Source organism: Seriola aureovittata, chromosome 9 (genome assembly GCF_021018895.1).
Source record: "Seriola aureovittata isolate HTS-2021-v1 ecotype China chromosome 9, ASM2101889v1, whole genome shotgun sequence".
Lineage (NCBI taxonomy): Eukaryota > Metazoa > Chordata > Actinopteri > Carangiformes > Carangidae > Seriola > Seriola aureovittata.
This window is the reverse complement of record NC_079372.1, coordinates 5665256-5681590: the sequence shown is the minus strand read 5'-3', so window position 1 is coordinate 5681590 and position 16335 is coordinate 5665256. Positions and strand designations below refer to the sequence as shown.

General features: G+C 42.9%; 1 protein-coding gene across 1 annotated transcript; it reads right to left on the bottom strand.

The window, feature by feature from the left end:
- Window positions 1-353: 353 nt before the first annotated feature.
- Window positions 354-15172, bottom strand: acvr1ba (activin A receptor type 1Ba). Its single transcript, XM_056384456.1, has 9 exons — window positions 14979-15172; window positions 6195-6431; window positions 5826-6086; window positions 5319-5549; window positions 4863-5030; window positions 4537-4693; window positions 3603-3727; window positions 3350-3480; window positions 354-2785 (listed from the first exon to the last, which is right to left on the bottom strand). Exons 1-9 carry the CDS (start codon window positions 15040-15042, stop codon window positions 2660-2662), a joined length of 1500 nt encoding a protein of 499 aa, XP_056240431.1. The 5' UTR covers window positions 15043-15172; the 3' UTR covers window positions 354-2659.
- Between the last annotated feature and the right edge of the window lie 1163 nt (window positions 15173-16335).

Genomic DNA, 16335 nt, shown 5'->3' with positions numbered 1-16335 from the left:
TGAGAAAGAAGTGAACTTACCAGACCATCTCTGCTTGGGTTGCATTAGCCGCTACTGACCTGAATCTATGACCAAACTGTTGGAAGTCGAGTTGCATTGTGGGTAATGCAGGCGCCACTTTTTGATAAGGAAAAATAATGACTAGAATAAAAAAAATAAAATAAAAAGATATCTCTGGTTTTGTTGCATTGATTTTGATCTTTTTAAACTGTCCATAGTCCAACGGTGTAGTCAGTGGAGTATGAACAGTAGAAGACAGACTTGAAAATATGTGAATCCTATCCTTTAATCCCAAACACACAATGAACACAGCGTATGGCATCTTGAATGAGCAGCACAGTTGGAGTCACAGATAAGAAAAAGAGGAATTTATTGTATATCATCTATATACACTTTTGAACTAATTCTGAAAAGATTTGCACAACATGATTTTTGAAATCTTGAAGTATTACTTATGAACAGGATGTCTGATGGTCATATACCCATGGCAACAAACCAAACATGGACAGGAGTGTTTTGACAATTTTGGTTCAACCGACAGCAGTCTCCCACCCCCCCCACCACCGGCTCTCCTTCTCTTCTGCCTGCTGAACTTCTACCCATGTTAACAGTAGCAGCTACATTTCTGGGGTACACAGCCAACAACCCGAACAAAAAAAGAAAAAAGAAAAACAAACAGGTAGGAGGAGGGAAAACGAGTCTTAAGTTCATCTACCTCAGTGCAGAGGACCCAGTGTTTGAGACAGCATGCAAAATGGACACTAACATGACACATGGATTCTGGATCAAGTGATGACATAACTAACATTAACTAAAGTCCATGTGGACATAACAGTGCAGAGCCCAATGGTGACAAATGTCAGTGTAATACTTTCATAGTTTTGTCTGCAGAAAACCTTGCAGCTGCAGGCGACAAAGTACAATGAAAACGTGCAGTTTCACTTTACAGCATGTCAGTCTTTGAAGTAAAACCTCTGAACTACTTCTCACATCTAACTGTATGTTCCCTGCGTGTGAACTGTCAGCGGTTGACTTTATTTCTGAATAAAAAGCCATTGGCAGAATCAGAATTCAAGGTTTACATCATGCTCCTAAATATTCCAGTGTCAATGAGAAAGAGATGTCAACCCGGAGGACGTATGTAGAAACAGATCTGCATGACTGAGCTCTGAAAAGAACTCAAGCAATTCAACAATTATACATTTAAAAAAAACAAACAAAAAAAAAACAGACGTTGCAGCAAACTTATCTGGGATCAGTAGTACCACCAAATTGCCAGAGGAGCAAATTAAAAACAAATTCCAGCAAATGACACAGTCTATGTCCTGGCACAGTTAGAAACCATGCAGAGAGATTCTGACTTCTGAAAGTACCATTCAAGCGAAGTCGCTGTTCAACCGTCACACTGGTGCTTGTGGCATAAAAGGAAAAAAATTGCATGTTTTATATACAAATCATATGTACCCATCAGTAGTGTCTATGTCAAAGTAAAAAGAAAAACACCCATCATGATGTCTTTACATAAAACACATAAAAGTATTTAAAAACAAAACAGTATTTTTGATTGCCTTTTCATACGCCTCTTATTTGCTCAGTGTTCACGATGTCATCGCCTGTCACCAACCCGTCACTATGGCTACATCCATATTTGAACTGAGCGTCTTATTAAATGAATGCAACAACCCCATTTCATCTAACACCTGAAAGATGGTGAAGAGTTGGACTGAACTACAACATTAATTTTCATATCAAGACTCTGGCTTGTCACATCTCATCTCACAGTGTTCATCAATATGAAATAAAAATAATATCAACAAATAAATAAAAATAAAACCATCCCAAACAGTATCCCTGCCACATTTCAAACTAACACCAGGACTGGACCACATCCGTCATGTGATACCTGCGGGTCTCACACATGATGAGGAAGCTACAGTTGAGTGCAACTAATTTCTGTTTGTAGGATATTCAAGTGAGGGATTAAGAAGCACATTCTGGCTGTTCATGCTTAATTAACCAAAAGTCCCATAACTGCTTTTGTCTAATGAACTACAGCCTATATGCTAGTAGTCCGGACACCTTTTATACACACACAACTACAGACAGTGCTTCAGCCTCTTTCCCCCCCTCACACACTCACAGTGACAGACTGTGATGGTGCATGGCCAACAGAATATGAAGTGTTATTATTCTTAAAACTTAAAACCCACAACATGCTTGACTCTAGTTAGTCCGTCGTGGGACAATTTCAGAGGTAAAAAGGGTCAGAAAAAAGAAAAAGAAAAAAAAAAGAAAAGAAAAATTTCCCGTCACTGTACAATAGTAAGAATTCCTGCCATGGGAAATGAAAACAAAAAATGCTGAGTGTAATGATATTAACAGTGGTAGTGCTGTAGTGTTGTGGCCCATGGAGAAGGGGGTCAAAGTGAACAGGGAGGAGACACGAGGATCAAAGGGAGGCAGGGGAGAGAAAAGTCAGGAGGGGGAGGGGTGATTCTCAGTAGTTTTGGCTAAAAAGGTGAGGTAGGCCTTGTCACAACTTGGAGTGTGGCTTTAAAACTGGCAGGGTTTTCATTTGCAGTCTTGTCTTTAGTGTTCGTTTCCTATGGGAGTGTGGTCTGGTTGTGCGTCTCCAGTGCGTCTCTTCGCCGCCTGGTGCTCACATTTTGACGTCCTCCTCCACGCTGAGCTGAGACAGAGTCTTCTTGATGCGCAGGGCAGTCAGTCTGGCCGCTCCGTTGGCGTACCAGCACTCCCTCATGATCTTCCCCATCACACGCAGTGACTGCACAGGGAAGGACACAAAGGAATGAGTTGGAGTCTAAAACAACATGTCTGAGGCAGTGTAGCTAATGTTACAACAGGGGGAAAATGACTTAGGATTGATTATGATGACGAAATCTAAAATACTACAAATCGAATGGAAATATTCTAAATGTTTTGTGTCATTATGTCAACATTTCCCATAAAATGCAGTCTGATTAGATTTTCAACCAACTGCTGTGTTTATAAAAAATAATCCAGTGTTTAAGTGGACAACTCTCATCTGGAAAATAAGGCCTGTGAAAACAGTGTATCAATAAATTTTCAGTGTTGAATCATGTGCTTTCAAGAAAGGAAATAAGAAAATAAAAGAAACCACTGGCCCTTTTATATGATAAAAGATAATCCAACATTATGGAATAACAAGATTCTAACAAAGGAAGATAGATTTGACTATAAAATTAATTTAATACTCCCCCTCAACACTGATTTAGAAGTCTGCCTCCGTATACAGCCACTGAATGTATTTTTAGAGAACTGTAAGTAGCAGCCGTAGGTTTTTTAGTGTTTACATAGTGTGAAATACCTCGTAGCTCTGCCACCAGTTGGGCACATTGGGCCTCAGTTTCTGGTCACACACCACCTTCCTCATTTCCTCTATGGAGGGGTCGGAGGGCACGAGGTCATAGTAGGGCAGCTGGTACTCCTCGTGGATACCTGCGGTACACAATGGAGAAGTTTTCTCAGTCTCTGGTTCCATGTTCCTTTTCATTAGATCGATTCATTCACATGAACAACATTTCGTTTTTTTTCCAGTCAGCTGCCGTTTGCGGTCTTACCTCCTGCATTGCAGCGACGCGCAATTTCCCAGTACACCAGGCCCAGTGCATATATGTCGGCACACTTGAAGGAATCAAAGTGTTTCATGTTGATGGTTTCATCCAGAACCTCTGGAGCCATATACCTAGGGCGGACGCAAAGGGTAGGAATCAGTCATAGAATTTATATATGACTTATGAGCCCTTTACAATGATCATACTTAGAGAAATTCAAGGTTCAAGGAATTAAAATTGTGATGTTTAGGTCTAATAAATGACATGCCCAAAGAAATTGGATCGGTCTGACTAAAATATTTAAAAAAAACAAAAAGGCCACAAACTTTTAAAAGCTGTTGACTCATTTCAGAATAATAAATGTTTAATTTTCATTTCATAAACTTCCATTGAATTTAATAAAGTATAAGGCTGGTGATGTTCTTTTTTTGTTGTTAGTCAAAAACTTCCACAAAAAAAAAGTACAAAAGCAACAATTCATATCGAGATATATATATATATATATATATATATATATAAATAAATAAATAAAAATACAAAGTTTCACTTTCAATAAGTAATTGCCCAAAACATCTGGGCACTGTAGGTTTTAACAAACGTTTCTCAAACAGGAGTAAATAATGCATTGGTTTAAGATAAGGAGTCAGCAGCAGGACAGAGGTGAATGCAGGACTTGTAGTACAGTGACCATGTTCAAGGTAATTAACATGTCAGACAGTTCAATCGTTGGGCTCATTAATGTGTTTTTCATAATTTCTGGACACCACGGAGGACTGTGGCACGGAGTAATAATCTGCCGTTGGCAACGCAGTATTTGTTAGTTGGATCTTTTTGATCTTTTCATGGGGTTTGCCGACATTTCACCTTCAAAGACCCGCGAGATCCCTAATGTCTAACTACATTTGGGTGCTTATGAGTGAATGAGTATGGAAACATTTACCTCTTAGTGCCCACGCGCTGATTCGGTGCTATATCGATTGTGTCTGTGATGGACTCGTGGCGGACTGCCAGGCCGAGGTCAGCTATGGCACACATGCCGTTCTTCTTAACCAGGATATTTTTAGACTTGAGGTCACGGTGAGCAATGCCAGGCTTACCTGAAGAAGGACAGATCACACATCGTTATATTGGCCTCCTCAACACAGACAGCGCATGCTAGCTGAATGTAAATAACCAACGTGTGCGCTTTCGTGTTCCTGCTGTGCTCGTTCGTTTTTTTCATGGTGTTTGCAGCGTGCTGCATTTTAACAGGCACGTTCATCTCACCCTGAGTGCCGAGGATCTCCATGTGTAGATGTGCCAGGCCGCTGGCAGCTGACAGCGCAAGTTTGATCATGCCCTCGATGGTGACAGAGTAGCGGTTCAGGTAATCAAAAAGAGAGCCGTGCTCGTGATAGTCTGACACCAGCCAGAGCTGAGTCCATGTGCCATTGTCTGACAGAGAGCGGAAGAAAAAAAAAAGAAAAGTCAGAGAACATGTGTAGTATTTACACTGTGTCAAATGTCACTCAATTCATGGATATTTTGCTTAAACTAATAGTGAGAACTTCAAAATTTAATTTCTAAACATCAGATAAATATGGCTGCCCTATGGGAACCCCATTTTTCTTGTAACATAGGTGAGTCTAGGAACTCACCTAAACAATGTTGCTTTCATCGTATGTTTTGGATAAATGTCTGAAATGTTCATGTAAATAGTTCAAATCCTCACAATCTTCATACCTTTATTATCTGCTGCAATGAATCCTAGGATGTTTTCATGTCGTAGCATGATTGTCTGGTAGATCTCGGCCTCTCTGAACCACGAGCGCTCCTCTCTGGATGAGAAGATCTTCACCGCCACGTCTCCTCCTCTCCACTTCCCTCTCCACACTTCACCAAAACGACCCTTTCCTATTATCTCCTGAAGCACGATGGTCCTGGCTACTGTCCGCTGCACAAACAGAGGCAAACCTGCAGGGGGCGATGGCGAGACAAACAAAAAATTAGCCATTGTTCCCTGTAGACTTGTTTTGTAGATGTGGGGTGGTGCAAGTACGCTCAGTAGATTCTAGGTCAGGATCATTTTCATTAGAGTTGCAGTTGAGTGATCACTCATTTGTATATTTATAGAATGACATAAGGAAGACTGTTTTGCTGCTGCTGCTATCGCCGACAGGAAAGGACAAAAAGGTATTAAAGGCGTTTTTTTAAAAATGTGTTTGACATGTTTTTCCAGCATGTACTGACCAGAGCCTGATCCGGAGGTGGACATGTCATAGATGAGGTCTTGCAGGGTTTTGTCCTTGGCCAAGTACAGATGGTCACAGGAGGGGTCCTCTACCTCCAGCCTCTGCCTGTGGCTGTAAGCCCTCTGGTGATACTGGAACAGGAACACGCCGACCATCAGCAGCACACATAGCAGGAACACTGGCCCTGCGATGACCGCCACCAGCTCCACTGGCCCCCAGGGACTGCCTGGGCCTGACCAGTTCCCCCCCTTTGTTGGGACTAAGGACGGCAAACGAAAGAGACAGAGAAGCAGAGGCCGATTACTTTAAATTCAACTGACAGTGTCGCTGTTAAACTGAAACTGTCTGATTTATGATGGAGCCTTACCTGGGACTTTCAGGTCAATACTATTGCAGTAATCTACATAGCAGCAATGTGTGTTGAGCAGGCCCTCAGCACTCAGACAGTAGAAGGGCTGTCCAGGGGGGACCAGGTTGTCCCTGTTGATACAGATGCGTACGTGTTGCTCCTTCCCCTGGATATAGTATGTGGAAGCCATGCAGGCGCCATCTGTCTCACACTCATACCCCGTCTTCTCACAATTTGTACAGTTACAACGCAGAGCTGTGGGAAAGGACAGAGAGTTAAGTAAATAACAATTTATCATATAGGGACCACTCTATAAAAAAAACAAAAAAAAAAAAACATATATCACTTCTCCATCATGTCCAGCAGGGGGCAAGCTGACCCCACATGTTCAACACAGGATGTAAAGAGTGTAGTATCCCATTCAGCTTTACGCATTTTGTGACATAAGGACACAGCAGCAGCCAGACAGCCTCGACGGCCCTGAAATCAGATCCGTCACTGCAGATGAACCCAAACACGCAGGGTGGAGATGGACCTGCCCAGTGGGACAGACAAAGTGAAACCCAACAACGGGAGACGGTTCCTGCCAAATCCCCAGTGCAGCATTCTGCTCCATGCCTCTCCTCTGTCTTTCTCACACCGACACAGAGAGCTGCCACTGTTTAAGCTAATGAGACAGGAGTTTTATTAAACACAGCACACTCCTGCGCGGGGACCTATTAAAGCTGACAGAATGGAACTCCTGCTACCGCTGTAATAAAACTACAATGGTCCACCTACACGCTCAAATGAGGTCAGTGCCAGAAAGTCCGCACATATCCGCCGCATCCAAAACCAAAAAACAGCATTTGCTGAGCAGCCCAGAGAACAAGAAACTGCAAACTGATTAGATTTGGAGTGAAATGTGATTTTCAGTCACAGCACACATGCTTCTTATTTGGAGTAAGGTCAGCACAGAAGGCTTCTTCCAGGGTTTTCTACTTTCAGAGTGCAAAGCAGGAGCAGGATAGGTCAGATGGCTGTGGGACTAGTTTTCACATGGGAAAAACACAGGGAAGCAGCTAAACTCAACTGAACCCCAGTCAGTGGTAAATGACTGACAACAGGGCCGTGAGTGAGGCGTGACAGGCCAAGAGCTGATCTGTGGTCAAGACGAAAGCTGGACCACTCAAGACTAATCGCTGTGGACTTACCGAAGACATGACCATCGTACCAACAACAACAGAGGAGGAGACACAAAGCAGAGAGGAATTTCAATCCTTGTTCTCCTACTAAAAAAAAAAAAAAAAAAAAAAAGAGGCTCAGCATCAGTTGGACCACTGACAATGTCTGGCCCAGAGGAAAGAAAAGATTCTAAGAGTGGCAAGCTTCCACTAATCCCCTGTGTCTTATCCTGAGGGTTTCTTTGACCAGATGAGCTCACTGATCTTCCCTGTTTGTACCGACTCTGTCAAAAAGGTGTCAGCAGATTTTAACGCATTCTTGAACCAACTGAGTCATCACATTATGGGGCTCTTCTGAAGAAAAGCCCAAAAACAAAAAAATAACTGAAAATGACTGATACACTGATTGCGCCATCAGCATGTAACATCTAAGTGGACAAAACCGCAAACCCCTGTGTCATGGGAGTGGTTTCCACTCAACTGAACTGTGGGAGGTTGCGTTCTGTGTGGGAGCATTTTTTGCATGTAGCGTGTTTGCTGATGTGTCTATGCTTGTCCACTGACTGGTAACTGGAAATGTGGAACACTTGGAGCGAGTTTCAGGAATATTTCTCATCTGTTTGGTGTTTGCGTGTGTGTCTTGCTCTCTGGGAGGTGAGCGGGAAAGTGGCAGGAACTCTTGGTGGAGTGTGTCCAAATTCACCAAAGTTCGCATGCAGATGGAATTTCCTGCAGATTACACGGAGGTGAAGCAGGCTGGGGCTGATAAAGAGAGAAAAACAAGCCCTGTGCCACATCACGCTAATCTGCAGCATTAATGGAGCAAATATTTTAGCAAAATAGAACAGATGACATGAGTAACTGCAGTAGGTTAAAAAGCTGGACAACGCTCGATATCCATTAAATTCAGATGACTCGAAACCCTCCTTCCATCGGCTCCTCTTTTGTAGGCCCGCTGTTAACTGGTTCTCACGGAAATAAATCAAATCATTTTTGATCAATCCATCCTCAAAGCAAGAGTGACATTTTAAAAAACAACATACATTAAGAGTTTCTCCACAGCACAGGCGCAATACAACCCTGATGTAAACTAAACTTTATGTCCTTCATTTTTCTCACAAGAATCAAACTGAAGACTGTAAAAGAGTTCCTACCACAAACATATTGCACCAATATACAGCAATAAAATTAACAACAGCAAGCTGGTAAGAACACCATGATCTGAAATGAGCAGGCGCATCCTGGAGACTCTGTGTGTGGTAGGACAGATGGTACACAGACATACAGACAGAAGCTCAGGAAGGAAACCAAACATGGCTGAAAACACACACGTTCCCTTCTCCAGTCTGCCACGGATGGTTTGTGGTCTACCAAGAGTTTGTTTTGTGGCAAGTCTTCCCCCTTCCTTAAAGGCTACCTTGGACTATACCATATGTGGGCTGCTTCCACACAAACAAGCAACAACACTGTGTAACCAATATTGAGCAAATCCATGACAGAATATGTAATTTTATATAATGACAGAGATAGAAAACCATTTATGGATAAATCCTGTTACCTAACAAACAACATTCATCACATTGAAGCAAAAATCCTGTTAACCCAATACTGTCACAAAACAGTTGTGTTCATTGATTTGCAAACATTTCCCATTAGAACCCGACCAGAGATATTAAAGGGATACCTCTATAGGAAAATCTATACTGACACAATGTGAAACCATGACCTCAAAAATAAGAGGTGTTTAACTAAATCCAACAGTGTCCGAGTAAGAACTCCTGGCTCGCTAGCTTTTACCCAAATGCCATGTTGTTTGCTCTGCATATCTCACTTGATTCAGAGCAGAAGTGTAACAAAGCTAGGCTAGGAATAATACCAGGCCTAAATATACATGGATCTGAGTAGTGGCTGGGTGTGTGTGGTTTGAGTGAACTCTGCTCTTGTATCCACATAATTGGTGGTCTTTACACTGGTCCTTTGTGTGGAGATTAAGACGACATGAGGAGGGATTGGACCGGCCCTGCACGAACAAAGAGCAGACTGGAGTGGGGGAGCGCACTACTGCGTCGGGCAGTGATGGGGGGATGGGTGGCGCGCAGGGGACAGCCCAGGGTTAGCAGTAACAACCCCGATGTTTGGGGGCTGCTCTGGGCCAGACAGGATGGGGGCTGGTCCCAAATTGGGCAGGACAATACAGACAGGAGGGGGCACAGGGGGTAACGAGCGGGACTTACAGAGCCCCCCAGCTGCGATTGAGGTCTACCCAAGTGACCAGCTGCGTCTGTCATTAAAAACCCAGTCTAGACTTTGACTTGTGGGAGGGGGTATACAACAGGAAAAAAGGGACCGGTGGAGGAAAAAAGGGGAGAACACAGCAAAAACAGTTACTCCTCTGAGCTGCAAGTGTGTGAAGTTCCTATCATTCCGTTCATGTTGAGACAGGAAATGGCAGACATGGTGAGGAGGGGATTAATAAAACATTGTTGCCATAACCAGTGTCGTCTTAACTTGGACCCAACTAAAAACCACAGCATAGTCCCGTTCCAAACAGCTTTACAGATTTAACCTTGATGACAATGTTTTGTGTATGCGTGAGTGTATACATGTGTTGTTCAGACTTACTCGTGCGGAGCAACCCTGTCAAAACAGAGGTGAACTGTCAAGTATGTTGATAAAGTCTGTGGAAAATACTCTAAGCGTGCTCAGCGCGGGACGGCGGGGTTACACAAACACAGTGGGTTTCTGGGGGCTAAGTGACGCAGGCAGAGACAGTCGGTACGTGCGTGTATACGGGGAGCAGAGCGCCATTACCAAAATGCACTGGCTGAAATTAGATCCATACAGATACCAGACTGAGAGCTGATCAAGACAAGCAGACGCCACCAGACAGCGTGAGTGCAACACACACACATACGGGCGCACACACACGCACACACCACAACTGTGTCCTAATCAATGCTAGGGGAAGGAGGAAAGTCATTACCTTTGTCTGCATCTGAGGGTCAGATTACTGATCTGATTCTAAAGTAAGGTCTCTGGGGCTGAGGCTGCTTCTACTATCTCTACCAACCACTACCCTCTAGGCTACATCCTGTCTGTCTGTCTGTCTGTCTGTCTGTCTGTCTGTCTGGTGTGCTATGTGTGTGTTTGTATGTGTGTGTGAGTGTCTGCTGTCCTAATGAGTTCGTAGGCACAAGTGTGAGCACAGGCTCACTTCAGACATGCTGCTGATGCTGGTGCTAGCGCTCAAATTCCCACTGGTCAATGCTGCCTCTTTGATGACCTGGTACATTGCACTTCTGCGAGCCAATGCATCAGCCATGTGACTTGAGCTTAAAAACTCTTCTGAGTATTAGCTGACCAGGGACTTAACAATTACCCCTTTTTTTCTGTCTTCCTACAACTGTTGTTCAAGTTTTACTCCTGCTACAGTCTTGGTTGGGTGTCAAACCTCAACACTGTTTTATTACTGAAAACAAAACAAATTGCTTTTTTTTTAACTAAACGTTGCCTAATTAGGCATGTTCATGTTTGCTTTAAACATTAAACAGTTAAAACTTTGGCCTCTTACTTACATGAAAAACAAAAGGGTTTATATGAAAAGTATCAGCACTGAAACTCATGTATTGCATTGGCATTACTAAAGAACATTTTCAGACGATACCCAGCTCTTGCTTCAGTTCAGGGTGACTCCAGATTGATGTCTACCATCTACCACGGCAGATTGATGGCTTCCATCTTTTAACAGAAGTACTTTGTACTTAATTTATGACATTTATTTTTGGTGATGCATGGTTTCATTATTTAAATTACCAATTCAAAACCAAGCAGAGTAAAAAAAACAAAAAAACAAAACTGAGACAACTGACAATAAATCAGAAATATGATTTTTAAATTTTGGATAAGGATGCCATGCAGTTGTTAGTGGAAAAACAAAAAATGATGATCATCTACAATTATTTTGGATACAGTGCTTAAGCTAGATAACTTAATGACACCAAAACAACTTCCTCTGTTTATCATCATCAAACAGTCCACTCCTCTCATTGCTGTGTAGGAGATACACAGGGACTGTGTATGACTGCCATATTAACACAGAAATCATACCATCTTAATAAAATTACATTTGCTAGTCAGAAAAGGAACAACTTTGCATATTGGAGTTTGTTGCAAGGATGGTTGTTTGACTGCCAAGTGAAACACACATTGGTTCATTTCAAGGTAATGTCACCATGGAGGCCTGAGAGTAATAAAGCAAAAAGGTAGAGGTTTAAATTGTAATTCAAGAACTAGTTAGACAATATACACTCAAACGATATTCCCCAAGCAAAAAAAAAAAAAAAAAAAAAAAATCTTACCAACCTCAAAAATCAAAGCAAATCATTGTCAGGGAAGTGCTGGAGAAAACTTGACAAGTAGACTGCACACCTTCCAGCAGAAAATGGGAGGCAGAGCAGGTCTAATCTGCATTCCAACAGCAGCCAAAAAAACAAATCAAACACCTCTACAAAGAGACATGTACTGGAGGACGGGTGTCAGGTTTAGCCCTATAGACATGAACTCGCACAGCTACCAGGTCTGTCTGGGTGTACTGTGACAAAAACAACCTCGCTGTCACCAGGAACATTTAACGTATACCACAACAAGCAAGTGTCGCTGTACTACCAATGCATACTACAAAAACCCTTTAAAAAAAAAAAAAAAAAAAGACAAAGTGCTCTGTGTAACTTAATGGCTTAGAGAAGTGGGCAACTGAGAAGTGGGCTGGCTCTGCTGTGGTAGTAATCCCTTGTGGTCCAACATCAGTAATGGCGGAGCTGGGTCAGTCAGGGGCTATGCTGTCTGCTGTAGCAATTAGGGCTCTGTGCCTCTGGGCCAACGGAGGTCATTAACAACACTGGTCATTATGGAGGGAAAACTAGACCACCCCAGACCTGACCTGACCCTTTCTGGCTCAGTGCCACATTATAGAAAGTGTTGGTAAACACAAATGGTAAAAAAAGTAGTTTTGGGCCGGGAAGTAACATGACATTTATACAGGGGGCGTGCAACTTCATTTGAGCATGATTTTGCTGCAGGGACCTGGCAGCTTACACATCAATCTATCTAGAACGGGCCTCGACAACTGCTACACCTTTCAGAAGAAAACAAAACAACTTTCTCCCTTTAAACAGCTGGAAATACTACCACCCAACCTCCCTCCCTCCCTCTCTCCCTCCCTCTCCTGAGCAAACTCTCCTCTCTTCACATGCACACACCTTTGAACCCAATAAGTTTCAACCTTTCTCCGTACATTTCCTTGGCTCTGATCTAATGGGCAGGTGTACACATGTTCCAATCTGAGTAGCTCATACTTTCTCCAGCTGAACTCCTTCACATCAAATTTGACATTAAACAGCACCTGTACCAGAGGCAGGTCTGTGAACAAGTTAAGAGGAAGGGACTTTTCTCTGTTTTCCAATTGCTCTGTCTTTGATTCACACTTTGAAGCGCATCAGGGAATGACAAGGCTCTGGCAGGGCTAGTGATAATATGTGAAGGGGTTAGTAAAAGTCAGTGCAGAGTTCAAGAAATAGCAGGACGTCATCTCTAAAGGCTTGTTTCAACCTAGAAAGACTAAGAAAATATCAAGCAAACACACACGGCCAATGCTGAAGTTTTCTTCAGCTGCCTGTGGTGGCAGTGAGTAAGTGAAAGCAGGAGTGGGACCAAAGATAACAAAGTACAGATTAAATTCTGATAAAGCACCAGGCCTTTTATATGAGAGAGAGAGAGATTGGAGAGGGTGGGAAGAAAAGAGAAAGAGACGGACGCGCCCTACCTCACGGCAGTGTGGTTGACAGTGCCCATATCACATTGCTACTGTGTCCAATGCACCCAGGAAGACTGCGTCACGCAGGCATGTAATGCCCATAACACCACTGACTCTTAATCCTTATGAAGTCAACAACACATGACAGATTCATCAAACATGTGAGTAAAGTGTATTCTCACAAAAACATACTACACTTGCCACAGCCCTGGAATCTGCTCTGGCACAGCTGCTTTCAGGTTTGTCTGGTTTCAGCCCTTGCATGGTGTAATCCATTATATGGTGTGAAACCATGGCTCCAGACAAACTTGTGGGCCCCTTACATGACAGACCCCGCCAGCTGGACAAACCCATCCTCACCCCCTGTCTGCTCAGGCCACACACCCACCCCCACGTTCCCCTCACACATCACTGTTAATGTTAGAGTAACCCAGTCAAACAAACTAGCCACTCAGGTGTGATCATTTTCCCTGCATGCCTTACATAAAACAATCGGACGTGGTAAACTGCACCCTTACCTAAACTAAGCGGGGGTGGGCATACTTTCATATTTCTTGGAAGGATGACTCAACTGTTTAAAGCAAGACACACACTTCAACAGATGACAATGAAGTCAGGATATTTTTTCTGGCACACACAACTGAATTTTGTCTTTTTATTACTGAGTTCACTGGCTGAGCGGCAAGTTGCAACAAGGTGAAACAGCCTAAAAATTTAAAGACATCAGGAAGAGCAAAAAAAAAGGGTTTTTGCGCAACACATGACACAACTATAAGTAAAAGTTGGGTGTTTAGCAAAGTCAAAGATGAGTGGACATGCCGTAGAGGCACACATACGTTTAGCACAACATCTGGCCATTTGAGACAGTGGTGTGGTGTTGGGGATCAGCTGCTCCAGCGGGAGGATTCAGACTGAAGCAGCCCCATAACTGGCGCCTCAAAAGACCCCACTTGCCACATTTCCATCACAATGAACCCAGACTTCAACTCTGACTTCTGTCTGGGATAGCTGAATGCACGGCTGTTGTCACCCTATGCCAGCATTCACTTTCTGCTGGAGGCCACTAAGGAGCCTTTTCACTCCTTACAAATGGACACCAATGGAAGAGCTGCCAGTATTTACTCTCAAAAACACATTTCATGCACAAAGTAGGTTAGGCCTTCCTTCACAGACTCCTTTCTGCTCTTTCCATTGTAGAGACCACTGCTCACAACATGCAACCACACTGCACATATTTAACCAGCCAGCTATCATTGCATGGTGTTGTACCCAAGCAGTGCAGAGATAAGCAGTCACAAGCCGACAGGAGATTGTTTGGTAAATATCTTAGCATAACAGCCGCTGAGAGATAACTTCAACATCAACACTAGACTGTAGATTATTACTCGCCACTTGATGTGTTCGTGCGACATAACAAAATGATTTTACTTCAGTCTTGTAGCCCACAGACAAAGCACAATTATTGACAATATTCAACTTTAGTCAGTTGATTATCCAGTTAGCTAGCAAACGTTAGCTGGCGCCTCGTAACAAACAGCCCCACCATGTTGTTGTTGTGGTTTAGCTACTTGCTCCGTGTTCAATGCCGATCATTAACACGTCGGGGTTTTGCCAGTCGATAAATATCACAATCAAGACCAAACAACCCACAAAGCATGACTTTTGTTTGGGACAAAGAGCAGCTGTGGTTTTGAGGTCGACGCTAGCTAGATACGGTTAGCCAAATCCCCGATACACAGCGCCATGGCGATGAGCGACAACAGGCGATGCCCAGTCCAGGAAAACACATCGAGACAAAAGCCGGAGAGGTGCTCACATGAAACTTACCATTACCGACGGCCACCAACCCGAACAGGGCCAGCAGCGGCAGGGCAATTTGATTTACAGCCATTTCTTCTGAATTCCCATCTCTCCGCGATGAAATGCGTCCTAAGTGTGTCGTTATCAACACGACCAGACCTGAAACACAACCACAGTCCGACCGCACACACCACACCGCCAGATACTCGCCAGCCAGCCAGCCAGGCTAGTGACGTATTTAAAGGGGTGTGTGTGCGTGTTTAAAGGGGAGGGCCGCTGCCGCTGCTGTTGCCGCGGCCGCCGCCGCCGCCGCTGCTGCTGCTGCTGCTGCTGCATGGCCTCGTCTGCCACCGAGGTCAGGGCAGTGCTGAAAATAAAAAGTTGAGGTAAGAATTTCAATGTTCCAGTCCTAGATTATTAAAAGACAAACTATGTTCAGTAACTGTGCAGAAGTTGTAGGCGTCAAAGGTAAAGCCAAAAATTAATTTGAATTTTTATCAGTTAACTTCAAAGAAAGTGCAATAAACAGGGAAAAAAATAAAAAAAATCAGATTAATATTTTAAAACAGAACCAGTTCCCAAGGTCAACCCATTACCACAGGCCCCAGACCTCCAGGGGCCCTCAAAACCGCAAGTTCACTACATTTAATTTGGATCTACATGTAATTTGAGTTACTACATGTTAGTTAGAATATCTAAATAATGAAGTGCAAAATCAGAAATGATGGGTCCTCCACTCTCCATATTGTATAAAATCTGTTTTCAAGACCAGCATGGTTGTAAAATTGTGCTTTATAAAATTTCAATTTTAAAATTTCAATTTAAAAAAATAAAATATAAATAAAATTAAAACACACAGCATATTTTGGGCAAGGTAGGATTATCCCACCAGGGAAGTACTGTAAGGTTGCACTCAATGATTATTTTCGGTCTGTTTAGGTCTGACAGTTACTTTCATTTAATAATCAACTGATTGTTCAATGTATAAAATCAGCAAAAAAAAAAAAAAATGTCACAAAAGGTAAAAACTGTGAAAATAATTTGATCACACCTCTGTTGTTGCTGTTCTGTAATTTATCAGAAAAACAGCATCACCTTCTATATATTATCAGATTAGTCTGAATGATTTTACTATAATTTCTGTGGTTCAGAGATTAAATCAGACTGAATATGTTGGGTTAAGTTTTTTCCCATCTGTTTATTGGTTTCACAACATGAAACAAACAGCAACAATACAAAGTGGTTACATCCAGTTCAACTGCCAGGAGTGACTCTGTTTTTATTCATTTGCGTTACTGATTGAGGTTATTACTCAAGTTTCTGCTTTGGGTGACTGATCTATTAGAGACAAAATATATTCAGGGAATAAACTGGGTCTAACCAT